Raw genomic sequence first — 27,777 nt, forward strand, 5'->3', positions numbered from 1 at the left:
CCCTCATGTCCCAAATTTTTGTTTTCAATGTACTCCCTTAAGAATTTTATTCGTTTGTGGACAATATCCGGTAAATCCATAAGATATTTTCTGTTATTGGACTTCTTCCATTTAAAACCCATACTTTTGATCCACTTTCTCAATGAATCAATGGAAAATTGAAAATATTCGTTTTGCTCCAGAAATTTTTGTCTAATAGTTGCCAGTGTAACATATTCCTTTTGGGAGTACATATAATAGATTGTATCCCGAATTTTATTCTTCAAATATTCTGTGATTTTCGTCTTGTTAATCTTTTGCTTGGTAGAGACATTAGATGCGTAATCTTTGTCGGATTTTACACCATTTTTTCTCAAATTTGAAATGGTTGTTGGGCTGACTTTCGTTGCTTGTGCAGTTCGCTGTATAACATTGTTGATGTCTAGTGGTATGCCATTCCGAACTTGTTCCTGTTCAATTTGAAAGAAAGCCAACACATTTAGAATTATTAACTGTGTTTGTTCGTTAAATCGATGAGGGTTTTTTGGCGGCATGTTTTGACGCTTTGGCGTTTTCAAAACTTCAAAACTGACAATCACTTGACAAGCATTTCAGGTAAAATTTAGCCACGACAACAACATTTCGGCAAAATTTTTTGTCATTGTCATTTTACATTAGTTAAACAAGGATAGACAAAAATGACGTCATTACAAGACTGTAAAATTCCGAGTTTATATACGCAGAGCTGGGCAGAATACTTTCAAAAAGTATTTGAATACTAAATAGTAAACACTTTACACAAATCAAAGGTATTTGAATACTAAATACTTTTACGTCCAGCACAAGCGAATACTAGATACAGATACATTGAAAAGTATTCAAATACTTAAAAAAATAAGTAAGTATTCAAATACTTTAGAATGTATTCGAATACTTTCAAAAGTATTCTAATACTATCAAAGGTATTCGAATACTTTGAAAAGTATTTCATTATCTTACTTTGAAAAGTATTCGAATTAATTAAAAATTTAAAATAGTATACTAGATAAAAGGCTTAATACTACCTAAAAAATCAAGTTATACTTTGGGGAGTAAAAGCGTATTATTATTATTATATTATTATATACCTAGGACGTACCTACCAGGACCTTTCTTATACCAGTTATATCCTTAAGAATACGTGTACCAGTTTTCAAAGCGATCGTACGTCGTGCACATGATACGTACGCCTTTCTGAAATTAATCCTAGCGATTTTGGAACAGATCCATTTTTGACCATCCGTTTGTCCGTACACATGGTCTTAAGGATATATAAGAAAGGTCCCTATTGTTTTTAAGTTACGTAGAGTATCGAGTTCGGTATTCAGATGTATCGGATTTTTATATTTGATTTTGTGAAAATGGAAACTTTCCCTAAACATTTCTAAATTGTTCTCAAATATTTGAATAACTTAAAAGTACTGCCTTTTTTTGAGATCGAGATCGATCGAGAGTCCATAATTTCAAACAGTTTGAAGATTGGGCTACTAGATCAAAAGTTACAGCCCTTTGAATTTTTTTTCGAAATTTGTTTTTTGTCCATAACTTTTTATTGAGAGGTCTAATCGAAAACGTACGAATTGTTTTGGATTCTACGCCCCAAAATTAATAAGAAAAAGTGTTTTCCCGAGAAATTTTGGTGTAGTCGAATGTGGCCTGTAGAATCCATAATTTCAAACAGTTCCAAGATTGGGCTACTATTTCGAAAGTTACAGCCCTTTGAATTTTCTTTCGAAATTGGTTTCTACTCTATAACTTTTGATTGAAAAATCTAATCGAAAAAGTACGAATTGTTTTGGATTCTACGCGCCAAAATTAATAAGAAAAAGTGTTTTCCCGAGAAATTTTGGAGTAGTCGATTTTTGGTAAAAAAAGGAAATCAATACTATGCGAAGTATTCGAATACTTCTCAAAGTATTCAAATACCTTGCGAAGTATTCGAATACTTTACGAAGTATCCAAATACTTTGCGAAGTATTCGAATACTAAATATTTGTGAAAGTGTTTGAGTTACAAAAACAAATACTGCTTCCATAAAAGTATTTTTGCGCGATCGGTCATTTCTGACTTATTTACCATGGGTGTTTCCATGACAGTACGTAGAATTTTCCAGTTGCTATGATTACGACGACGTCAAAATTACTTACCGATCTAAAAACAGAACAGCAAAAATACTTACCGACGCCTTTTTAAAAATCAACAGGTCTTACATTACATTTAATCTTTAATTATTGTTAGGTACATTAACGTACAATTTGTGCTGTTGTTTCCTATGCAAGACGCTCATAAAGTCTAAAGGAAGTGCAAGCTAGTAAACTTACATCAGACACATGCACATTTTTATGAAATTATTAACTTCAATTTTGACAAATAAACTGGTTACCTAGTGATTGTACACCATACCACTTCGATCATTTTCGATTTATTCTGCTCGTTAATTTTCTTAGTGCAATATTTATTGGTTGCATAATTTTAATTTCGATCGCCGCAAAAATGTTATAAGCACGTCGAACGTTAAGGGTTACCGTTCTCAGACAATAATTGGAGTCGTCGCGCTTCGCTTCTCCTCCAAACAATTGTCTTCGAACGGTAAAAATCCTTACCGTTCTCCATACTTAAATATACTATAATTACAAAGTATTTGAATACTTTAAAGGATTTGAATACTAAAAAGGATTTGAATACTAAAAAGTATTTACAAAATCGAATACTGCCCAGCTCTGTATATACGCTAATCGAGTTCATTTCGATTTCAAACTAGCGTTAAATCGAAAAATTCTGAAACCACCACCTATCCTCAGTTCCATTAATCATGACAACGGCAATTTGCGGTTTTTGGTTCATAAAAACCGTGTAAGGGGGACATAAATCATTTATCTCCCAAATAGTGCTTAATCCATCACGCTAATTTATCACACTTCTAACTCTAACCATACGTAATAGTCAATACGTGCACTAAAAAAAATGTAGATCGCAGTAATCGTACTTTCAAAGTCCGAAGATTTGTAAAAAACTTTTTCAATAATACCTTTGAGCGTTTATATTACGAACAAAGTAAACGCAATTTCCTGTTTCCCGAATACTCCCTCTTTTGTGACATTATGTTTTATTCTGAAGAATACTCGACAGCGAAACGAAAGCTTTTTATTTAATGAAATTCAGATTTTCAACAAGTAATATAACTTCTTCCTTCGTGCATATTTTTCGTAAACGTGCGGCGGTATTAGGGAACAAAAAATTCTTTTCCACATGAAACTGGAGATTCAGGTTGGCGGAGCGCGTCGAGTTAAATTCGAGATACTCTCTGCCCCTACAGTGGAGATTAAACGCTCCCATTGTATTACCCCAAAATTGCAATAATATCCCCTAGCTTGGCTATTATGGCGAGTGTTGTTCTTGCTTGATTAACCTATACGACACGCAATCTATTGTGTAATGGTTTATTTTTGCTCACATTCCCTTTATTATGGCAATCTGAACTGGGGCGATTGTCGCAGTAAGCCCCAAGCTGTGTGTGTACATAAATTACGAATGAATTTTTATAATCTCCTGATGTGCGAACATGAGAACGTGGTAATCCAATTCCGATATTAAGATGTTAAGCAAATTTCGGTTTAAAAAACGGATTCTGAAGGCGCGCTTCGCCCAATAAAAATACTGTTCAGTGCAGCGTTCAGCAAGTACTTTCGTTTCAACGTGGACTAATTACATTTTAGTCTACAGTTTTAATAATTGGTCCTGTGGTAGTAACGATGCAAGGTTCAGCGCTTTAGCGGAACACAAATATAATAATTCTTGCACTATGTTGACCGAACGACGCAAGCCTCCCTTTTTTTTCTCCTCCCTGGCCGCGAGTCTCAAGCTCAACGTGTTTAGATAACATTTAAAAATGAAATAATATTCAAAACAAAGTTTAAAGTAAATTCTCTCGCTGGTTCCAATAATTATTAACAAATAAATAAGAATATTGTTTGGCAAAATAACAAAAAATTAAATATATGTATTGGGAAAACCAGACACAGTGTGAGAGCAAATTCTGTGGAGATCATACAAATGAGAATACTTATTACTGTACTTCATTTTTGTATAAAAAGCTTTAAAAGCAGGGAATATTAAAGAATGCGTGTGGAGAAATCGCTCAGATCCATATTTGTTTTTTTTTCTGAAGCAAAATGGTAACCTCAACACTAATTTTCACCAGTCACTCTAGGGCCGAAACCCTTCTAATTATGTTGAAAGTTAAGCTGGCGATACCCTAATTATACCAACCCTTTACGTGTTCGTAACGCTAATTAGGAACGGATTACATTTAATAATAATTTAGAAAATTACTAAGGGCGCTTTCCATTTGATTATAGCGTATCTTTTATTGCAAAGCTTCGAATTTTAAATTGTTTTTTATCTCTTCCACTCCAGCAAGGTATTGCTTACTTGTGTGGAACTGAGCCCATTAAACGAGCAAGATGATGTAAACACAATATTTTCGTTATAAATGGCGCAAAGTAGGTCACGCATTTGATAAAGCAAATTAGATTTATATAAAATATTGCTGTGAAATTCGCTGCGGATTTCGTGATACATTTAAAGTTGATTGCATGGAACGAAACCAAACTTCAAAGCAATGGGTTTCCGATTCCTTGATAAATCACGAGAAACGTTTGAAATTATTTGCCAACTGTATTTGGTGTGATTTACGTAAAAAGAGATCTACTTTGGAACTTTGTAATTAATTTGGATTATTGTGAGATATGGGCGCGATTTGTATGAGAATGATAAACGGCCGGAACCAGGTGTTTGAATCCCCTTAGTTCATCATTCTTAATTCAATTACAGCCCTTTTTTACCGCTTATGGCAAACCCTCCGTGACGAATGTTGAGTCTGGTAACTTTGGAATTTGGCCAACGATATGCAGTATGAGGAAAACAAAGTATACCTACTGCGGCGAAATCATGTCATACATTACACATGCCGTCTGTGAGTTCCAATTTATCATTTACACTGACAATATTGCCTTTCTCCCCCATTATATTAATGTGTTATTAAGTGCAAAGTAAACATACATATAAATCTGCCCTTGTTATTTTAGTTCAGAGGGGCGACAAACAAAATAAATACTCAAAATTACAGATTAGATATATTTAAAATACTTAGGACCATTAGTTTGCAAAAATATCTGTAAGATAGCTCGATCACACATAGTAGCTAACGTTAACGGTTAGTCGCAGTATAAGCGTATAATGGAGTCCATCATACACGTACAATTTGGTTGGTGTATTTCAGCTTGAAACACAAACTCGAATACATGATTTCTTGCGGGAAGAGTCAAAGCTATATCTCTGCAGTTCTAATCGATGAAGATAGATTCTCAGTATTACCTATACATGCAGCATGTCCCGACTGCTATTTCCAATGCTTAAAACGAAATTACGTTAACAACACGTATTTTTCTTCACTACAAGGTGACTCGCTCTCATCTTCGGCGTTGTTTCAACCTGGAGAAACAACACCTCCTTCTAGCTTACACAACAATATTTTTATAGTTTTTAGTAGCCCTGTAATTACCCGAACAACGAAAGCACAGAAAGTTAATCTTATTTACGCGACGAGCTCCTACCGGATTCCGCAGAAAATGAAAAAAACTACCGCGTGGTTCCAAAATCCACGTCAATCGCCCGAGGTAATTGGTCAAATCTCCCATCAAGACATCCCCAACTGTTTTCTTCAACCCAAAAACAAAAAAAAAACAACAATTCCTACATCAGCAACATTTCCCAAACGTTATTAAACAGACAATTCCATCTTCGCCATCTTACCCTCTCCAAAGACTAAACTAATACCAAATCCGAAAACTAACGAAGACAAGAGAAAACAAAAATTCCCACTTAAGCAAGACCTTGCAAAACTAACCATTACAGTGACACTATTAAGGATGAACTCTGGAAATGAAGGAATTTGCAATTATTGATTTTAGAGAACTTGTCTAAACGTTTATTTTATTATTTGTGTCGAAAAATTTTTTTGGTTAAAAGTTAGAGATTATTTATAATTTTAATTGTGATTCCAGTCACTTTAGGAAAAGTAAACGTACATATAGATGGGTGAATTAGTATTATGCCACTTGAATATACGATCTTTACTACCAAAAATCAATGATCTTAAAGAAATTATGCAAACCACTAGATGTTCTCTATTTGGATTAAGTGAAACATGGTTAGGTCAGAACGTTCCAACTAATATTGTAAATATTTCTGGGTGCAATTTTCTTAGAAATGATAGGCAAACACGAGGAGGTGGTGTTGGTCTACACATAAAAAATAATATAAAGTATTCTATTGCTCCAGTAAATACAAATTTAGAACAAATTTGGATTTATATAAATCTAAATAAAACAAAAATTGCTGTAGGAATTATCTATCGTCCACCAAATTTAAATGCCAATGAATTTTTATGCATCTTTGAAGATACTTTATCAAGCCTAATACCAACTTGTGATGACATAATCTGTATGGGCGATCTAAATCTGGATTTACTAAAAGTAGATAACATCACGTCTAAGTTTAATAACCTACTAGACACGTTAGGCTATGTGCAAATTGTTAATATGGCTACAAGAGTTACAAAATCAACAATGAGTCTGCTAGATGTAATCATAATACCGAAAAGGATCAAACACAATCTTATTAATCAAGATACCATAGAATGCAATCTCTCAGATCACTGTTTAATCACATGTACAATCTCTACACGTATTTTAATTAGACCTATCTCTGTCAAAACGTTTAGGAATTTCTTATTGTTTAATTATGATCACTTTCTATATGACCTTCACAACATCCCGTGGTTCTTCACTTTTGATATGCACGATATTGATGAGAAAGTGGAGTTCTTAAACAAAAATATTAGTTTCTTGTTTGACTTACATGCATCAATTCAACATCAAAAGTTATCAAGCAAACCACGCAAACCATGGATAACTGATAATTTAAAATTTATGATGAAGCTTAGGGATAAAGCGCTGACTAAGTACAAGAAATCAAAGTGTCCTACTACTTGGGATTATTATAAATCCCTACGTAATCTAGTCAATTCAACGACCGCTAAAGAAAAAAAAGCGTACTTAAATTCAAAAACAGCGAATCATAGTAATCCCGGTCAGCTTTGGAAAGAATTCTATAAATTGAATATCGTACATCAAAAAAATAATTATGAATCATTACCAGATAATCTGCTGGATTTGGACGAAATTAATAACCATTTTTTAAGTTCTATAACCTTAGTAATGCTCCAACTGATTGCAGATTACAATCGTTTTATCTCAACAACAGAAAATGCAACTTCAAATCCTTGTTTTCATTCACTCAAGTTACGGAAGCTGAAGTTGAAAAAATCCTATTTTCAATTAAATCAACATCAATTGGAGCTGATAACATTAATATTAAGATGTTACGATTATGTTGCCCTTCTCTACTGCCCTATACACCTAACACACGTAATCAATTTCTCAATATCAAAATCAGTATTTCCTCAAATTTGGAAACAAGCTATAGTTACTCCTCTCCCGAAATTGAACCCACCCACAACATTAAATCACCTTCGTCCAATCAGCATTTTGTATACTTTGTCAAAAGTCATCGAAAAAATAATGGTGCAACAAATAAGGCGACATTTAGATAACCATAACATCGTACCAATAATGCAATCTGGATTTCGTTCAGGATTTAGTACCAATACTGCTCTCACCACAATCATCGATGATATTATCCAAGGAATAGACAATAACAAGCTCACGGTGTTGGTGTTGTTGGATTATTCTAAAGCATTCGACACAATAGATCACTCATTGCTCTTATCTATCTTGCACTATTTAGGGTTCCATGCCACTGCTATAGATTTGATAAAACACTATCTCTTGAATAGATTGCAGGTGGTCAAATATCTATCTAATATCTCCACTACAAAACCAGTATTAAGAGGCGTACCGCAAGGTTCTATTGCGGGTCCCCTTATGTACTCATTGTATACTTGTAACATTATTAACTGTTTAAGACACTGCAAGTATCACATGTATGCTGACGACACGCAAATATATTTTTCATTTATTCCTTTTCAATTACAAACAGCATTGTGTTGCGTGAACGAAGATCTAGAGTGCATAGTGGATTTAAGTAAACGACATAGTTTACAAATTAATTCGTCTAAATCCTCCGTAATGCTTTTTGGGAATACCAAAGAACGTAATAAAGTCGGCGCTATGATTGAAATTAAAGTGGATAATTTTAGATTGCCTCTGAAGAATGTTTGTAAAAACTTAGGTGTATATCTTGACAACGATCTTCGTTTTGATTTTCATATTTCCAAATGTATTCAGAAAGCATATTTAAATTTGAAATTGTTATTCGCCAATTGTTATTGTCTTTCTAGGGATATGAAAATCTTACTTTGCGATTCCTTAGTATTGTCCGATTTCAATTATTGTGACACACTTTACGATTCTTGTATAACTGCACATACTAGAATGAGAATTCAACGAACACAAAATTCTTGCTTAAGATTCATATTCGGTATTCGTAGATATGATAACATCTCTCACACAATAAAGGAAACGAACTGGCTTAACATGTCTAATAGAAGAAAATTACATACAGCAGTTTTTTATTTCAAGATAATTGAATCAAAAACCCCATCCTATTTGTTTGAGGAAGTATCTTTTAGAAGTGATATGCATAGCAGAAATCTTCGATCATCTACATCCCTCAGTATTCCTTTTCATAAAACTACATTCTTCAAAAGGTCATTTTCCTACAATATCGCAAACTATTACAATAAAAAAGTACCCATCTCGTTTCGAAGTTTGTCCATCTCGAGTTTGAAATATAAGTTTAAAACCATGCTTCGCTTAAGTCAATAGGTAAACACACCATTATCAATCACATTTGTCATTAATTACTCCATCTTTCATTTTGTTGTCCTTATAGTAATTACTCGAGAACACTCAATTCTAATTTTTACTACATGTTTAATAATAATAGGCATCCATATTGGGTCTGGTGGAAGACCAGTGAACCTACACGGTAAACTGAAACAGATCCGTTTTCCGGTTTCCATAAATATGTCACGTAATTTATCTATATGTCCTATGGAAATAAAACTATTATTATTATTATTATTTAGCCGAAATTTCAGGTTATTGATTAAAGTACCGATGAAACAAAAATAGCCATTCAATTAAATATAATTGGTGAAGATGCTGTGGAAGTATACAACACCTTTACATTGTCCGAAACTGACATGGTGTCATTTCCAGCAGTATTAAAAGCTTTCGATGACCATTGTAGTCCCAAGAAAAATATCGTGTTTGAGCGTTTTAAATTTTTTAGTAGAGTGCAGCAAGAAGGAGAAGGGTTTGATCAGTTCTTAACTGATATCAAGAAATTATCCAAGTCCTGCGAATTTGGATTATTAAGTGATGAGATGGTCCGAGACAGAATTGTTTTAGGGATTTATGACAAGGTCATGCAGGAAAGATTGTTACGGGTAGAGGATCTTGATTTGGCAAAGGCTGTGAATTTATGTCGAGCTGCAGAAATTTCAAAATCTCAAGCTAGAAATTTGCAAGGGGCTTCAGTCGAAGTTGAGGTCATTAAGAAAAAGTCAGCAAACCGAAATTATAAGTCTGTTTCCAAAACGAGTAGTGAAAGGTTTGAATGTAGAAGATGTCAGACTGTTCATGGCGTTCGTGAATGTCCTGCTTTTGGGAGAAGCTGCAATAAATGTGGACAGTTAAATCATTTTGCAGTTTCCTGTCAAGTAAAAAATGTGAAGGTGCTACAAGAACAGGATGAGCAATCTGACGAGTTGGAGTTCACCATTAACAGCATTGGGGTAAGAAATCAGAACAAAAAGGTTTTGTCAATTAAGTCATGGTTTCAAAATGTAAACGTTGGTGATCATCATGTGCCTATTAAATTTATTAAACTAGACACTGGTGCAGATGTGAATGTCCTGTCGCGTAAAATGTTAAGTGAAGTAGGTGTTCCAGAGTCTCAGTTACAAAATACAAACATAATTTTGGAGGCATTTGGTGGTACTGTCTTAAAATCTCTTGGCATTGTTCCACTAAAAGTTCAGTGTAACAACGTTGAATTTACTGATAACTTCATAATTGTAGACAAAATTGTTTCTCCGTTATTAGGACTTGAGTCTTGTACTAAGTTAGATCTTATTGCACGCAAAGTAGATGCCTTGGGTAAGTTTATGACTAAGGATGAATTTATTAAGAATAATCTAGAATTATTTCAAGATCTGGGTAAGTTTAAGGATAAATGTGAAATCCAAATAAATAATGAAGCCATACCGGTCATTAACCCTCCTAGGGGTATTTGCTATTCGTGACAAATTAAAGGAAACCTTGATATCCTTAGAAAATAGAAAAATTATTTCAAAAGTTGATAAACCATCTGGTTGGGTTAATAATATCGTAATTGTTGAAAAGAAGGATGGCTCCTTAAGACTTTGTTTGGATCCTCGTGATTTAAATTTAGAAATTAAAAGACCCGCATATGTCCTTATTCCAACTCTTCAAGATATAATTGGAAACCTTAAAGGTAAAAAGTTTTTTACAGTGCTCGATTTAAAGGAAGGTTTTTGGCATGTAGAACTTACTGAAAAGTCTAGTGATCTTTGTACATTTGCTACGCACTTTGGTTGTTACAAATTTAATCGTTTGCCTTTTGGGCTTAATATGGCTCCAGAATATTTTCAAGCCATTAATGAAAGAATCTTTGGAAACTTGAAGGGTGTTCAAGTGTACATTGATGATCTCTTGATAGCTGCCGATTCCTCCGAGGAACATGATCAAATTTTAAATTCCGTGATCATAAGAGCTACTGCAAATGGAGTTAAATTTAATCCTAGCAAGGTTCAATTTAAGCAACCCTCAGTTAATTATTTTGGTCATATCTTTTCGGAGGATGGAATGTCAGTTGATCCAAACAGAATAGCAGCAATTAAAGGATTAAAAGATCCCACAAATGTAAAAGAACTGCAAAGTATTTTAGGAATGATAAATTATTTGCGACAGTTTATACCGAACTTAGCCGATATAACTTCTCCATTGCGTGAATTATTAAAACAAAAAGTTGAATTTAAATGGTTAACTGCACACTCGGTTGTGATACATAAAATTAAAAACATAATTTCTAATGCTCCAGTGTTAGCTAACTTTGATGCATTTAAAAAAATCACCATACAAGCCGATGCATCCAAAGATGGTCTGGGGCGCTGTCTTCTTCAGGATGACAAACCTATTTCATTTGCTTCTCGTAGTTTGAGTTCTAGTGAGAAAAATTATTCCCAAATAGAGAAGGAGCTTCTCGCTATTGTTTTTGCAGTAAACAAGTTTCATATCTTCATTTATGGTCGCGAAATAAAGGTAAATACTGATCACTAACCTTTGGTAACTCTAATGAATAAAAAAATTGGAGATATCGCCTCATCGCGTTTGCAAAGAATGAGAATAAAATTACTTAAATATAAAATAGTGTTAAATTTCTTGCCAGGAAAATATATGTTTATTGCCGACTTGCTTTCACGATTTTACCTAAATTTTCCAGAGAGCGAAGGTGATGATCAATGGATTTCTGAAACTGTTCATACTTTAAGCAAAAATTTAAATATTTCAGATGCTAAAAGGTTGGAATTTATACAGGCTACTGCCAATGATCCAGTTTTGTCAAAGGTAATGTTCTATATTATAAATGGCTGGCCTAAAAGTAATGAACTAATGGACGGTTCAATTAAATACTTATAAGTTTCAAGCAGAATTATCTGTCGAAGATGGCTTGTTATTTATAAACCACCGGTTAATAGGCCCGGATAAACTAAGATTCTATATTTTACGGCTTCTTCATGAACCTCATTTTGGTACTGTTAAGACCAAACAACGTGCTAGACAAATTGTATTTTGGCCAGGCATGTCAAGCAACATACAAAATATGATATCTAATTGTTATGTTTGTGAACGTTACCAAAATGCTAAACAAAGGGATTTATTGATTCCACATGAGATACCAAATATACCATTTTATAAAATAGCTTGTGATATAATGGATTATGCAGATAATAGCTATCTTATTGTACAAGATTACTTCTCGAAATGGCTCGAGATCATTCTATTAAAAAACAAAACCTCATCAGAAATTATTAAACACCTCAAAATATTGTTCGCGACGTTTGGTATTCCCAACACAGTAATTTGTGACAATATGCCTTTTTCTTCCTTTGAATGCAAGAATTTTTCCAAAGAGTGGAATTTCCAGTTTTGCACAAGTTCTCCTAAATATCCACGCAGTAATGGTCAAGCAGAATGTGCAGTTCAAACTTGTGTGTTCAAGAAATGTTCTCACGACAATATTGACCTCGCATTATTGGAGTTTAGAAATACTCCCGTTTCGGGTATTGGTATATCGCCAAGTCAAATGCTCATGAACAGACTAACCAGAACCAAGCTTCCTATTCACACACAATTACTAAAACCCGTAATTCCTAAAGATGCACATAAAAAACTTTTAGCCAAACAGGAATATTTTAAACGAAATCACGATAAAAGTGCAAAAAATTTTAACCAAAATTTGAAAACAGGTGATAATGTTCTTATAAAAGACCAGTTTTGGGAAAAAGGACAAGTAGTTGGTAATCATTCCACTCCTAGATCTTTTAATGTAATTAATAATAAGAACAATGTTGTTAGAAGAAACTTTAGCCAACTAAAACCAACTAATACAAAATTTGAAATTAACAACTCATCAAACTGCTCAAATGATCATGATCAAACTCAAAATATGGATCGTTCTTCTGATAACACCGCTGATAATAACTTAGAAACTATTAACAATCAAACCACCTGTGAAATTGATCCTTCAAATGACCCAATTCCTGATTCTAATATTAAACAAAACAACAGTGGTCGGATTGTTAAATTACCGAATAAGTTTAAAGATTATTTTATGTAATCTCATAATAATGTTTTGTTTTAAGTTTGTTTTGATTTGTTTGTTTTAGAAAAAAAAAAAAAAAGGAAGATGTTGTATTTATATCAGGGTAGGCATCTGTCATAAGAGATTTTTAAATGTAATATTCATTATAAAATGTGTTCTAAGTATTTCTTGTAATTTTTTGTAACAAAATACAACAGTAAGAAAGGGAAATAGCAAGGGACTAAATGAAAACCGTAAGTATGTGTTTTGAAGCGCTGCTACGTGGGAATCGGCCTTAAATACTGAGCAGGTCATTTAGTTTAACATCTCGGCAATAAATTGGCGCTTAATAAACCTCAACACGTCATATAGTAAGCAAAATTATTCTTGTTTCTTAAACATATAGAGGAGTGTTACGTAAAATGATATAACGAAAAGCATTTATTGATTTACAAATCATAGATACAATCTAATAAGTTCATCACTTACAGCTGAAGGTGTTAAAATTCCTAAATCTGTAAATAAAAGCGTAATATAAGAAGGAGGAGTATAATCAACGAGTGGATGTTCTTTGCTTAAATCACCGCTACGTTTTACTGATAAATACTGCAAAATACAAAATGGCTTTACATAATTTTTTAATTTTTATGTTCACACCTACCTTATATTCGTCAGGTAAATCACCTTGATTTAATGGAAATAGCCTAGAGAACTTTACACTTTCTGTTAGTACATAAAACGGCTTGTTCATAGCCTTTGCAGACAGTGCCATTGTATAACTGCCAATCTGTAACAGCCATTTAATGTAATCTAGTAATAGTAGACCTTGTGCATTTGCGGACGTTACCTTGTTCACAATACCTCCACTTTCAACAACTGCTTCAGCACCCACCATTACAAAATCTATAGATTCCATTATGTACCCAATGGCAGCATCCGTTATCAGAGTACATTGTATTTTGTGCTCTCTCAAATCGTTGTACATCCTTTCCCTAAATATCCCAATCATATAAAATTACTAAAGGCTGATAAGGATATACAGGGTGATTCACAAGAACGATCGATGTCCATATTACCGGAACCACTGGTCAGCGTCTTTTAGGAACTACGTTAAAAATTATGCAAAGAAAGCGGTCCCTTAACAAGCTGTTGAAACAGGAAGCACAATGGAATTTTGGAAGAGAGCCAATAAGAACAAAGAGGAAAATGAAGACCTAGTCAGGTACAAAACCAGTACTAAAAATTGTTGAGCCTAACCAATAAACGATGTATTTTCAGCTTCAGGGGTTCCGTTGTTTTTGAGCGCGTTGTTGCAATGATGACTGAAAAAAATAGAGAATCTAACACAGCAGCTAGTAGAAGAAAGAGCTGAAAAAATTAGCGTCCGTTTTTGCCCTCATTACACGAGTTTTTGTTACACATATTTAACACTGCGGAGATCGAAAGAATATTGTGTGGGTCAGAAGGAATCTGATAAGGAAAACCACGAAATAAGGGAAGGGAATACCAAAGCAGTTGTTAGGGTGTTCGATGATCTAAAGTTACTCTCGGAGAAGTCTGGGTAAGAAGAATCTAGGTGAAAATGAACAAAACTTTTTCCGTTACAGTTTTTTACATCCTCATAATAATGGAACTACTGGCCTTTAAACAAAAAACTGTTTTTCGTCGATATGCAGAAGGCCATTGAGTATCCAAATAAAACAATAGTATGATTCAATTCGGTCCCGAAATATGCACAATCTTTTCCATTTAAAATAAGAAAATTGAATGTCGACTTCTTTGGAATAACGAGAGAGTTAACGGTCTTATGATCGTTACTACATGACTTCAAAGGATTGGTTTGTGATCCTATTTTAACGCCCCACCAAATCTAATTCGGATTAAAAATTGGAATCTAGGAAGAGATCTATATGGGGTATGATTTTTCATACATGAATTAATTTCAACAAATGTATCTGTTCTAAATTAAGTTAGGTCATAAAACTGAGAACACTTGAGTAGAATTTTAAAAAAACAACGAAATTTGCTGTAACACCTTGCATTTTACTTGAACTAAACATTTTGGGATATAGCATAAAGGTTTGTGAATCACCCTGTATTTTCAGACATATGGGATTAACTCAAAAAATATGTTTAGTATATTCCATATATTTTATAATTCTTATCGAATGAATTTCCAAATGCACTTGAATTTTCAAAATCTCTGAAGAAATACTATGTATTTTGGTAAGCAATAAACGCAACATAGTCAATACTTATCTATGAAATAACATCTATAAGTCATCTGTGAGGACTCAATCGTACTTAACCCTATACTTGTCCCTTTGGTATAAATATATACTCCGTTCAATAGTTATTGTCCAAGTAGGTAGCCATGGAATTTTGTTTTTATGTTTAATAAAATTAAAACTCATCAGAATCAGCTGTGAAATACAGGAATGTCTAATTTGACTATTTGAGATTAAACGTACAATGTTGTCAGTGCTTTCACACTTTGTTTGCCACTAGACCTAATATTTATTTATTTATTATTCCTCTTTTGTTCAGGGCCCTCAACAGACTTGCGCCCAATTACAGAGTGACCCGCATAAAGGCCGAAACCCATTGGCAACACGCCACGCCACGCCATGTGACGAAAATGTATGCGTATATTCATCCATTTATTTACATGTACCGCGTACACACTTGACACACGCTATGCCACGCCACGCCACGCCACGCCACCTCACGTGTGACAATTCAAAACCCTCAGATGTGACCGACGCGTGTTGGTACGTGTGAATGTTCCCCGGTCGCCTCTCCACTCCCGCGGCAATCTGTTTCGGTATTTATTTTATTTAAGAGGGGTATTCCGCGGGAATGTTGCCGATAGATGGCGAACAGAACAAGTAGAAAATCACCTAAAATGCTTTATTAAGCATGCAATTGTCTTTAACGAATGAGTAGAACGTTTTTAAATATGGTAATTAAAAAAGGAAAGTTAGGTTTAGGTATTAGAGGATTTAATACACACAAATCCATAACAAAATAACTGATAAATCGAAATTCAAAGTTAAACGACAAATGATTTTTATTTGTCCAAAAAGCGGGGATCGTTATTTTAATATACCCTCACAATAAAAACAATAATAGGGTAAACAGTCGTTCTTTTGTAGAAATACATTTCCTAAATGTTGTATTTCACTTTTTAATCCTATCTTTCACAAGATTATGTAGATAATGAAATTGCTCTTTGTCCATACGGAAATATATGGTATCGACTACGATCTGCCTCCAGCTCTCTCATTAAAACATGAAAAGCAGCATATTTTTCCCGGTTTTGGTTTATTTTGTGCACCCAGAATCTTCTTTTTTTTCTGATTCAAAACGATGGCAGCAGCAGCACATTCTTCTAAAGAACTCTCACTAGACGAACTGCTTGCGCTAGTGTAGTCCATCGCACTCAAAGTTACTACTGCCAATTTTTTAAATAAAATGACAAGCGTGTCATCACGTGGCGTGTTACAAATATGTACACAAACTATCCCACGTGAACCTATGCCACATGGCGTGGCGTGGCGTAGCGTGGCGTGGCGTGTTGCCAATGGGTTTCGGCCTTAATGCTTTTTAGAGGTGCCTCTGCAGAAGGTCTTAAGTTGTTCTATACTACTCCGGTATTTACTTTACGAATTAGGAAAACTGCAGGAAAACCTAATTCGGAGTAGTTGGCAGAATGCTCGAAACTGGTCTAAGGTAATTCCCATCTCTGTCACAGATGAAAGATTTACCTCAACCCAGGTTCGAACACCCGACCTCCGGATTTATAGTCCAACGCTCTACCACTGAACCATAAAGCCGGATATATTTGTATATCAGCGTCATGGATACGTATTAGTCAATTGTGATTTATAATTAAGAAAATATACCGAAGATCATAAACTCAGATGCGAAAATGCAAATTTTAAAAGCCTACAGACATTATAAAACAGACAGGCCAGACCTAAGGAAAGCGGAAATCTTAGCCCAGCTTAGTAACATTTGGGATGCGAGTATTTATGCATTGAACTTAACTTTCGGTCTAATTTTGGGGTTTGTACTATTCTAGGTATCAGAAAAAACCATTGAAAGAATTATCCGGATGGATACTTTTGAATTGAAACCTTTGGCCCACGACCTAAAACTGATATCATATATAAAAATTTCTCATTTCGGGAAGATTTGCAACGACTGATTTGGAATTATCACTCGAAAAATGAAAACTTTACTTTGGCTGACTTACTAAGGGACGCGCGGGAAAACTACTTTATATAACATTCTAAAATCCATGGGTTATAAATACAAACACGTAAATGGACGTAAAATTCTCTGTGAACAGAAACATGTTGTTGCATCTAAAATTACATTTTTGAGGAAATTCTTGCAATACCAAAATTCAAATGAAAATATAACATCCGTGTATTTGGAAGACTTGGATTTTTCAAATGAATCCAGCGTACTAAAATGGGTACACGATTCTGAAATTAAAAGTAATCCGTCTAAAATTAAATCAGAAGGGAAGCGTTTTACTGTTTTGTTTTGTTCCCCAAAGAATAGTAAGCTACCCGCCGGAAATAAGATTAACAGAAATGTACTAATCATCAAACAGCACAGACGAAAAACAAAAGATCCAAGGAAGAACACTCCAATGGCACCGAGGAAGCAAGAACTATACTCAAGCGCAGTTAGGTATCAATGAGGTCGTTGAGGGCATCTCGGGTACGATGGTACTGACTTATCGAGCAGTGGTTATCTTCTGGGAATCTACACCACACATCTCCCAAAGCTGATCCAGCCCCAGACTAAAGCTGCTCGAAGTTTAGACCAGCATAACAGCATTTAAATGTGGAAATGTTTCATTCATAAAGATCACCACCAGCGACCTGCTAACTAAGCATATAATTGTAAATAAGTTCATATATAACAGCCTTTTGAAATTAATAATGTTCATTAGAGCCATTTGCCTACTCAATAAAGTATGAAATGTATTGAGCAAGTTGTTTCTCATGAAATTTATACATATTAACCTATAACAAAATTACCACAAAATCCAAAACTAAATCTGGCAACTAGGTTTTGCACATTGACAGGAAATTATCATTTTGCATAAAATGGACATAACCTAATGAGTGACAGCACATATACACAGCGAATTTCATCACCCTAACATGGTTTACTACTGGGACAATAACCAGTGGTCGAAGTGAGGCGGTATGCGGCGGTATGGCATACCGATAGATTTTTGGTTTTTGTGAAACATACCGGTAATAAATTTATCCACATAGGCATAACGGATAAAGTTTTTTCATGATAATATACGCATACATACAATACTAAGATTTTATCAGTTCAGCCATACCGGTAAAAAATATTTGCCACTTCGACCACTGACAATAACTATTGAACGGAGTATACTTTACATGACACAAAAACAGTTTGATTATGTTTATTGCATTTCAAAATGAGGAAAAGTAATAAATATTACTAATGCATCTATTGTCCCATTTTATAATACCCCACATTATTTTATACCCACAATGACTTATAACTCTTCGTCATTCTGGGGTAAACTATATCAGTAAATAACTTCGCATACTTATACACTGTGTCCAAGATCAGAATGTCTATCATGGGGATCTCCAAAACCATTTTCAATACAACTTTTTTCAAAACAAGTTTAACGTTAGTGATACATCACAGGGCTGAATAACTGTTTAATTGCGTAACTTTTCTCTAATTTGATCAGCGTTGTATCTTCTATGACTCCAGAGATGCCCATGATAGACATCCTTATTTTGAACGCAGTGTATAAGTGGCACTTACCCACTATCATCAGGCGCAGACATGGTAACGAATACCTCAAAGTATTTATTTTGTTGAGCTGCTTCTATTAAAGTATGGAGCACAACTCTGGACCTTGAATGTGTTAAAATTCTCTACGAACCAAAATTATACATACAATAACAGCTTTAATAATTTACCTACACAGCCATCAATAATGAATTGCGAAGCCAGCTTCTTGATTTTATCCCTAGATGCATTTAATTTATTTAAGAACAAGTTTCCTCTGTCCAACATAACATTCTGACATTGAGCAAAAGTCTATAAAACAATATTTCTCTCTTCAAATTGATATTTCTTTAAGTACTACTTACATTGCTATCGTTAATGGATAATGTGATAAACCTCCTGAATAATTCGCAACTAGATGTTATGGCCGCAGAAGGGTAATTAGTGTTTTTTGTTATTTCCATACCACGTTTTAGATCTTCTACCAGACCTTGTACGGTACCAGCTGCACATAAAATCAAACAAAAGTAGTAATTTGCTCACCTAAACGTAAAGAAATGAATAGGATTATATTATTCTATCCATATTCAGTGTGTATATGTCGTAGTCTTTTAGTGAAATCCGTCATTTCACGAAACGCCTAGTCCGAGGCCTAGTCATTTAGTGAAACGCTGAAAATTTGTACGTGTGGGGTAATTTCCCTTCCCCTTCTAGATCGATAAGGATACCATTTATCGATCTCTAATGGGAAGGGAATCCAATCGCTTGGTCCTGGAAAGTAAACTGTTCCACAGTTTCATATATAAATGACTGGGCGTTTTGTGAAATGACGGATTTCACTAAAAGACTACGACATATATAAACGAAACTACACTTACCTCTGTAACTTTGGCAGAATTGACATGACATTTTGGAGGGTGATATTATGAGTAAAAAACGGATCAAATAGTATTTTCCTGTCCATACAATTTACATTTAGATACACCCTCTTATTTTTTTTTCATTTTTGGATTCTACAGGCAATTTGTCCTTACAACAAAATTTGAAGGCCACGGGGTGCGCCTTCAACATATAGGCTCCCTATAGCAAAAAATTCCGGGACGAACACACAGACGCAAACAATGGCACGTTTTTTTTTAAATTTTTATTACGAGTAGGTATATTAATTTGTTTATAACAATTACCGTTCAACCTGACATTGTTTCTTCACAAAAGCAAATGGCCATCACGATAACGAGACTGTGTGAGACAAAGATAGTCCTCCAACTCATTTTTTAAGTCTGTTTTATTCTATGCATAAGTTCCAATGAACGCTACTATAACAACACCATAATGATTGGAGTGGATGACTGCGGCTCCTAAGCTTAAACGAACGTGGTAGTTCTAATAATACATCCTTTTTTTTTTGCAGGAAATGTTGTTCCCAAATTTGATTATTAAAGATTAGCAGAAATTGACTATACAGGGTGGTGACTTGCGTAACGCATCATAGGGATTTCAATGTAAAATTCATAAAATGCGATTATTGGCTCCCCAAACTATTTTAGAGTAAAAATGTATTAAGGTTTTTTGTAGGAAAAAATTTTTTACGTCAATCAACCCTATTAGTTTTCAATTTTTTGCATAATAAAGACGGAAAATTGGAAAATAAAACCCCCATCTTTTTCAATAATCTGCGATCCCATGGAATTTTCTAAAACAAAAAGATATCCAGTTATCAATTAGCAGCAGTTCGAAATGGCTTTTATGATCGACTTGGTTACTGTATTGCAGTTAATGGTGACTTATTCGAACATTTATTGTAAATTGTTATATTAGGAAACCGTTTTTAGTAATTTGGTCTTTCTTTATGTTGAATTCGCTGTTCTAAATATAATACTTTTTGATAGAATTTGATTTGTTTTATAGCAGACATTCCATGGCATGACGGATATTGGCGTAGTTTTTGTATTATAAAATTCCATGGCATCACAGATTATTGAAAAAGATGGGGGTTTTATTTTCCAATTTTCCGTCTTTATTATGCAAAAAATTGAAAACTAATACGGTTGATTGACGTAAAAAATTTTTTCCTACAAAAAACCTTAATACATTTTTGCTCTAAAATAATTTGGGGAGCCAATAATCGCATGTTATGAATTTTACATTGAAATCCCTATGATGCGTTACGCAAGTCACCACCCTGTATAACTACTAAGCTAGTCCTAGTTACCCAAGACTGTTTCGTTTATTCATTTATGCACTATAAAGTATCAACAAATATTATTTTATCAGATTCTCCATAGGAGAATAGTAAGTTTGATAGCAATCCAAAAGGCAGTTCTAGTTACGGTCGGATCCATCGATTGAATGTAATGAAAAACACTTCCTCCCTTATAAACTTTTAAACATGTGCATCACTTTGAATCTTTGAAATATTTTTCTATTTAGTGAAATCAGTATAAAATAGGTACATATTTTTTATAGCACCTACTCCACAATATTAAAGGTTTTTTGATGCCACTACCACTAAATAATGAGCAACCTTTAAGCAAAGAATACTTAATAATAAGAAGTACAACGGAATAGGTTTCGTTAAAATAGTTATCTGTTAAATGTGTTACCTAACCACATGAAATATTATTAATTAATCAACCTCGATGACGATGCCTTGCAGGTTCCTTCTTGCAATGTTGCCATATGCCATAACATCATCCATCTTTATTTAATATTATTTTACAAAGCGACCTTTGAACTCCTCGTTATTTTCATACATAATTTAATTTTATACGTAGCAAAGATTTAGTATTCTTTGTTACGTACCTAGGTAAATTTACTACTGCATATTGAATAAAAAGGATTACTGTTATGACACAATGGAAAATCTAAATCACCCCCCACTTTACGAGAATACACGTTTTGAAGCACCAGGAATCCGGATCAAACAAAATCTCGATGATATCGATCTGTCTCTCTGTTGTGTTATTTTGCATAAAGCCAAATCATTTTAAAGTTTCCGCGGCGAAATTATTGAATCAATGAAGATTTTGCTCTACCAATGATCTGAACCCAAAGGTTTCTGGTACCTACTAGATTTGATTAACACAGCGCTTGCTATTTGAAGTAATGGGACGCTAGCGTTAACCATACCCCCTGAATGTCAAGATTTTTTTGCCACATCCATAATGGGGATCAAAGTGGCACTACCTATAGAGATTTTTGCGCATTCTTTCTTTAGCCAGACATTCAAAATGGTGGTTAACAGACCCCCAAATTCTTTTTGTGTAGCATGGTTGGGTAAATCAAAAAGTTGCACATTTCCATAACTATACAGGATGTTGCATCCGAAAAATGCACAGTAAGCCATTGCGAAATTTTAATACTAAAAACTAATACAAAAATCCGATACCCAGTGGCGAAGCTGTGGCCGTACCCGTTTGGGTCGGATAACACCCAGTTAGCCGCCCCCCGACAACCCCCCCAATCCACAAACTCCACCACACTGCTTGGCATATGTCGCGGCCCAGCGCGATGGCAACAAAGGGACGCATCATCACGACAGTTGACTAAATCCTGGGAGAGGCGGCAACGCCAGGCATATGTCAAAGTTTCAAGTTTCAAAATAGTTATTTATGCAATGAGTGTATAAATGAGGCGTTTTATTGGTGAGTGAGATGTTTAGTCCACGAGCGCAGCGAGTGGACTAAATTCGAACGAACCAATAATCGCCGATTTATACATGAATTGCATACAACGTTTTTTCGTCGACCTCACTGGGGTAGGTTATTTTAAAATCAACTACGAGAAATTACAAAAGAGATTATGAGCTACGATTTTTCACTAAATTACAGCTATTGTCGTTGCTATAGTAATATGTTGTTTAATGCTGTACCGTCAGTCCTCGTAATCGCAGTGGAAGATTATGTTGCTTACTCAGCTGCGGAGGCAATTTTAACATTATATCCACTCAAATCAAAAGAAACTTATTGGAACGGTTTCAATCAGTTCGGCAATTGATGGAATACAATGAATTTGAAAGGAGATATTTCCGAAAATGTCATGTTGACATTTTACCTTGAAAAGGTATGTGAAATTAGAATAATTCTTTTGCAACTGTACTAAAGTACGTGTATTAACAGTTAAAGATATGGAAAAGTTCATCTCTGTGGTCGACGTACTCAATGTTGAAGGTAAAGTAACTGAATACCTTAACAATACCTTATCCGAGAAGATATACACAGGATATGCTTTGCTGAGATCGTTGGCGACCATACTGGCTGCTGATCTCACTACATTAAAACCGAGATTAAAATGGTTAGGTAGATGGAAGTTCTCAGCTGTTGCCGAAAGTGAATTGTTATATAAATGTCATTTCCCTTTAATAAAATGGTTGTTATGTACAAGTTGTTGCTAACGATTAATGGTTGCTAATGCATAATGGTTATGTATAAGTGGTTGCTAACGATTAATGGTTGCTAACGTATAATGGTTTCTAACCATTAATGAGCTTGATTACTACACCCGTAACTAAGGTGTAATTTATGCTGTTATCGAGAGGTCGACGAAAAACTAATACAAAAATCCGATATAACTGATACCCAACCTTAGACCAATAGTACATGGACTGCTAATTGAAACGAAAATATGGTCAAGGACATCGCCTGGGTATGTGAGTTTCAGGGTAAACGAGTCTGTCCGAAGTTGTCCGATTAGATACGATTTGAGACTGTCAACCTATAAATTAACAAACGTCAATTAATTAATCGCCTAGATATGCCAAAAAAGCAAACCTATCCGTATTTGTGGACGTATAGAAGATAATCAAGAGTATTTAAAGCTTCCCGTACTACGCGGTTCCCATAAAAGCTACTCTTTACGCGATCCGAGTGGTGTTCATACGGCTTTAGTTTACCCTGAGATTCGCATACCCACGACTACAGTGCCCTCTATCCGTGACCACCCATTTTGTATTGAAAGCATAGGGATAATAGCAGTCCATGTACTATATGGTCTAAGTACCCAACCATCCTCGAGATTGTTTTTGGAGTGTAACTTTTTGACCTGATGATCTACGTAGCTGAAAAACAGTAGTTCTTATTTAAGAACATCTAACATGTGTTATGTGTACCATTTCTCAAAACGATTAGACGTTTCTAAACAAAGATATCGTGTACATGGAGAGACAGACTCGAAGAAAGTATGGACGTACTAAACGCCTATCCCTTGATCGTGCTGTACAATTACATTTTGTCTCATCTGACCAAGTAGAAAAAGGTCGCAGCATTGAATTGGACAGTTATAAATTCAATGGTCCTCACCTGGGTGCAAACTATACCTAAATGACGAGTATTCGCACCTTCGATGTATGACAAGGCAACTTCTCTGTAAATGCCTTTGGTAGTGAGTTTAAAAAAATTATGAATTGTTGTCAAAATTGCGATATTTTGTATATGTGTTTTCACTTCGTCGTTAGCGTTAGCGCCCTTGAATTCTGATATCAAATAATTATTACGATTTGCTTATACGATGGTACCGCTAAAAGAAATCAGATTTTTACAAAACGTCAAACATGTTATAATTAGGGGATTGGCGGTATCAATCTATACAAATATTGATTGCATATGAATAATCGATTGAAGACAGATGTAAACAAGTACAAAGCAGAGTTTATGTAAATAATGGGAGGAAGTATAGGACAGTAACATTATCATTAAAGAATTAAACAGGTGGCAGGTCATATTTTTTATTTATAGAATGATCGTACTGAAAGGTGATAATCAGGGAAGTGCGAGACAATTTATGTTGTTGTTAGTTTAATACTCATTACTTTGAGTAACCTGACTCTCGCCCACACAGCTTTGAAATTAGGAAGAGTATCTTTGGCAACACCGCCATGAATAATGTTACTGTAGCAGGTACCTATAATCTCACCAACTTTTCGGTACATTTTAGTTATTCAACTCAGTTACTAGAGGGCCAGAGTATCGCCCTCTCAGCGTTGAGTAAATTTAAACTATTTCACAATTTAATGATACGCTGTATCTCTTATTATTAGTTAACTAATTTTTGCAACAACCTTAAAAGCAAGTCTTTATGAAAATGATCCTCACTCTCTTAAGGTTTCCTTCAAATTTTCTATTTCAATTTAAGTATGCTATAGCATTTTTTTCATAGTTCAATAAATTTCATAAAAATCAAATCAAAACAAAAAAGTTATTTAAGATGAAAAAGACTTCCAAATACAATTGGCCCCTCGTGTAGAATCTAGGAAGAGAAATTTCGGTTTATTCATGGCCACCTATAGTAAAAAATAGGTACCATTTAATTATTTTTTCACTCAACCTTGTATAGATTGTTGAAAATAAGCTATCAGGTGTGAAATTGTCTGTACAATCCAAAAATTTAATGCCAGTGTCCCATTTACAAGTTCACAACTTAGGTTCACGGTCGGGCCAAACCAGAAGTGATAAGGAAATACTATTTTGAGCATTCCATTAGTTTTTACTAAATATCACTCACAAAAATTCTGTAATCATACCACAAATTCTGCCAAAGTTACGGAGGTGAACCTAATTTGGTTTGCATACAGATAATGCCATCTATTATTACAAGCCATGCTGTAAGATCTGTTGCATTTGAAAACATTCGAGTCTCGAGAAAACATTACTAGTCAGTAGTTGGCCATTAGCTGTTTAAAAATATGGGTAAGTATCCAAATTTATTATCTAGATTTTTAGAATATTTTTAATTTCTAGATTTTGACATTTTGATCACGATTTTGAAAACTGTTAACCACGCTCATATACACAGGTCTGGAAACTCTTTCGTTTGAGATGAGGCTCTTAACTTACGGGTCGTCTCGTAGTCCTTCGCTTAGCTACTAGGTGGCGTATGGATCTAAAGATGTTGTCAAGATTATGTGAATATAACGGTATACATATACCAAACACATACGCCCCGTTGGCGCAGATGGTATAAAGGTGGCTTTACACTATAATATTTGTCATATGATTTCTCATATGATAACTAATAAGCAATTGGATTTGTGTTGACACTATAGGCTATACTATTTTTTGTATTATTGTGGTCACAAGACAAATCATAAGGAAATAATATGTAAATAATAAATAAATAAAATGTAATTATAGGTTGCACCTATTCGACAAGTCTCACGAGCTACTCGTTTCAATCGAACGGAAGGTGTTGGTAGTTATGGCAACATTTATTTCTGGCTATACGCAGTGCATGTTGAATAGTGATAAAAAATCTTGCTGCATAGTCTATTTGCTTCGGTGCGAGATCATGTCAAAATAATGTTGCATATTGCTTATCGACAGTTACTAGTTGTTTGATGTGAGACCTCTAATTTAATTCGATGTAAAATAGGCACAACCAATAATATTGCGTGTTGCGTATTGCCAGTTACTTATTGCTTATCACCTCAGTGTGAAAGCTGCCTTAAAATCAGCATCGTTTATAACTATAGACAACACTGCTACAGAAACATTCTCCTTTTTTTTATGTGCAAATCTGAGCACCTCATTAGGTATAATTAAAACTCGGAAGCACCTGCTACATTTGATGTTACAAATGGAAGGGATTGAAACACATTAGTAGCGAATAACAATACTTACAACCCCCTCGTTTGATTATTTCCATAAGTGTTCTTATAGCAGCAACACTGACAGAGACATCATTTTCTTTATTTAGTATGTTCAAAAAATATGATTCGACATCTGAAAACATTACATGATGCATTTATATATTTCGAAACACCACAGAAATGTGAAAGATTTAGTTATATTTACCACTTTCGCTTAACATTGTTCCAATATCAACTCGAATCACTCAAAAATATATAATTTTTCAGCCCTAATTTTATGAGGTTATATTGAGAGAACAGAGGTTATATTTCAATCACCAATTGACCATAGAGATGGGGAGTTGGCGACCATAGACACCGAGTAGAACATACGTAAACCTCTCGCCAGGAAAGATTGCCGGTCATAGAACACTTGATCCCGGTCTACAATCTATGTTTCTCTAAAGATGTGAGCGACAGCGACTTCCGGGATAGTATCGTGTCAATGTTAAACAAAAAGACTTTTCGTTCAACATTGGCACGATCCTATTCCGGAAGTCGCTCGCATCTTAAGAAAAACATAGATTGTAAATCGACACAAGGTGTGCTGTGACCGGCAATCTTTCCTGGCGAGAGTTATACAGAAGCAAAGATAATACTACACTAGATAGACACCGTCTGGGGCAGTCTCTGTTTGGGGCGTCTGTATAAATTTTAAACGCTCAATTTTGTCCGCGGAAAATGTTTTTACCACAAGTAGCGATTATTCACTGCATTTTGCAGATAATTGGCTCTTTATAATATGTGTATATGTGTTAGTCAAGCGAGGCCTTGTGTAGACGTATCGCATTCTTTCACCGTTATTTTTCTGCTCTAATTTAAATTAATAATATATTCCACACTGAACAATTACAGAAAAATCTGCCGTATTTCTTATAAAGTTATAAAGAATGGAAGGTACCTTCAGTTTCACCCTGACAGTCTACCTGTTCCTGTTTACAATTACACTATTATGACATGTCCAAAAAACGGCTATCGCAATACAATAGCTACCTAGCTCGTGCTAGGAAGCTAAAAAAGTTTTTGACAGTCTTACATCCTTTTATGCTTAATGTGGACTACCAAGACTTTAACGAAATAAAAATAACCGTTTTGCCGAAAAAAAAAATTTTAGCTTTTTGTCTTTGACACTTTTTTCTCAGTTTTTTTGTCATAAAAACTGACAGAAGGTCTTTGGAAGAATTTAATAATAGTTATTTGTGTACCAAGGCCGTAAAAGTGATCTTTTTTGGCCGAAGCTGCTGTTTGTGGCCGAGGCGGTAGCCGAGGCCGCAATTCAGATGAGGCCTAACAAATCACTTTTGGCCATGCACAGGTGCACACAACATTTTTTAGGCGATCATCAAAAAAGAATTCAA

General features: G+C 34.6%; 2 protein-coding genes across 3 annotated transcripts in view; one reads left to right on the top strand and one right to left on the bottom strand.

Annotated features, from left to right (window-relative positions):
• The window catches only part of LOC116166832 (microtubule-associated protein futsch), a 155,816-nt gene that overhangs the window by 19,109 nt on the left and 108,930 nt on the right, over positions 1–27,777 (top strand). The gene's annotated exons all lie outside the window — the stretch shown is intronic.
• LOC116166833 (translation initiation factor eIF-2B subunit alpha-like) lies at positions 13,420–26,740 on the bottom strand. Of its 2 annotated transcripts, XM_031481989.1 has the most exons (8): positions 26,586–26,740; positions 26,412–26,513; positions 19,164–19,303; positions 18,994–19,110; positions 18,832–18,944; positions 13,841–13,985; positions 13,655–13,780; positions 13,420–13,599 (listed from the first exon to the last, which is right to left on the bottom strand). In XM_031481989.1, exons 1-8 carry the CDS (start codon positions 26,599–26,601, stop codon positions 13,450–13,452), a joined length of 909 nt encoding a protein of 302 aa, XP_031337849.1. In that variant the 5' UTR covers positions 26,602–26,740; the 3' UTR covers positions 13,420–13,449. The 2 variants fall into 2 exon arrangements, with proteins under 2 accessions (XP_031337849.1, XP_031337850.1); XM_031481990.1 differs by lacking the exons at positions 26,412–26,513; positions 26,586–26,740 and adding an exon at positions 19,677–20,245.

This window comes from Photinus pyralis, unplaced genomic scaffold (assembly GCF_008802855.1).
Source record: "Photinus pyralis isolate 1611_PpyrPB1 unplaced genomic scaffold, Ppyr1.3 Ppyr1.4_LG3b, whole genome shotgun sequence".
NCBI lineage: Eukaryota > Metazoa > Arthropoda > Insecta > Coleoptera > Lampyridae > Photinus > Photinus pyralis.

What these genes read in the sequence shown, in the direction of transcription:
- LOC116166833 (XM_031481989.1), bottom strand. An exon ending in AATAATCAAACGAGGGGGTT is followed by an intron (nt 19,304 to 26,411) that starts GTAAGTATTGTT and finishes TTTTATGTGCAG; the next exon opens with CTGGTACCGTACAAGGTCTG. An exon ending in AATTCATTATTGATGGCTGT is followed by an intron (nt 18,945 to 18,993) that starts GTAGGTAAATTA and finishes TTTGGTTCGTAG; the next exon opens with AGAATTTTAACACATTCAAG.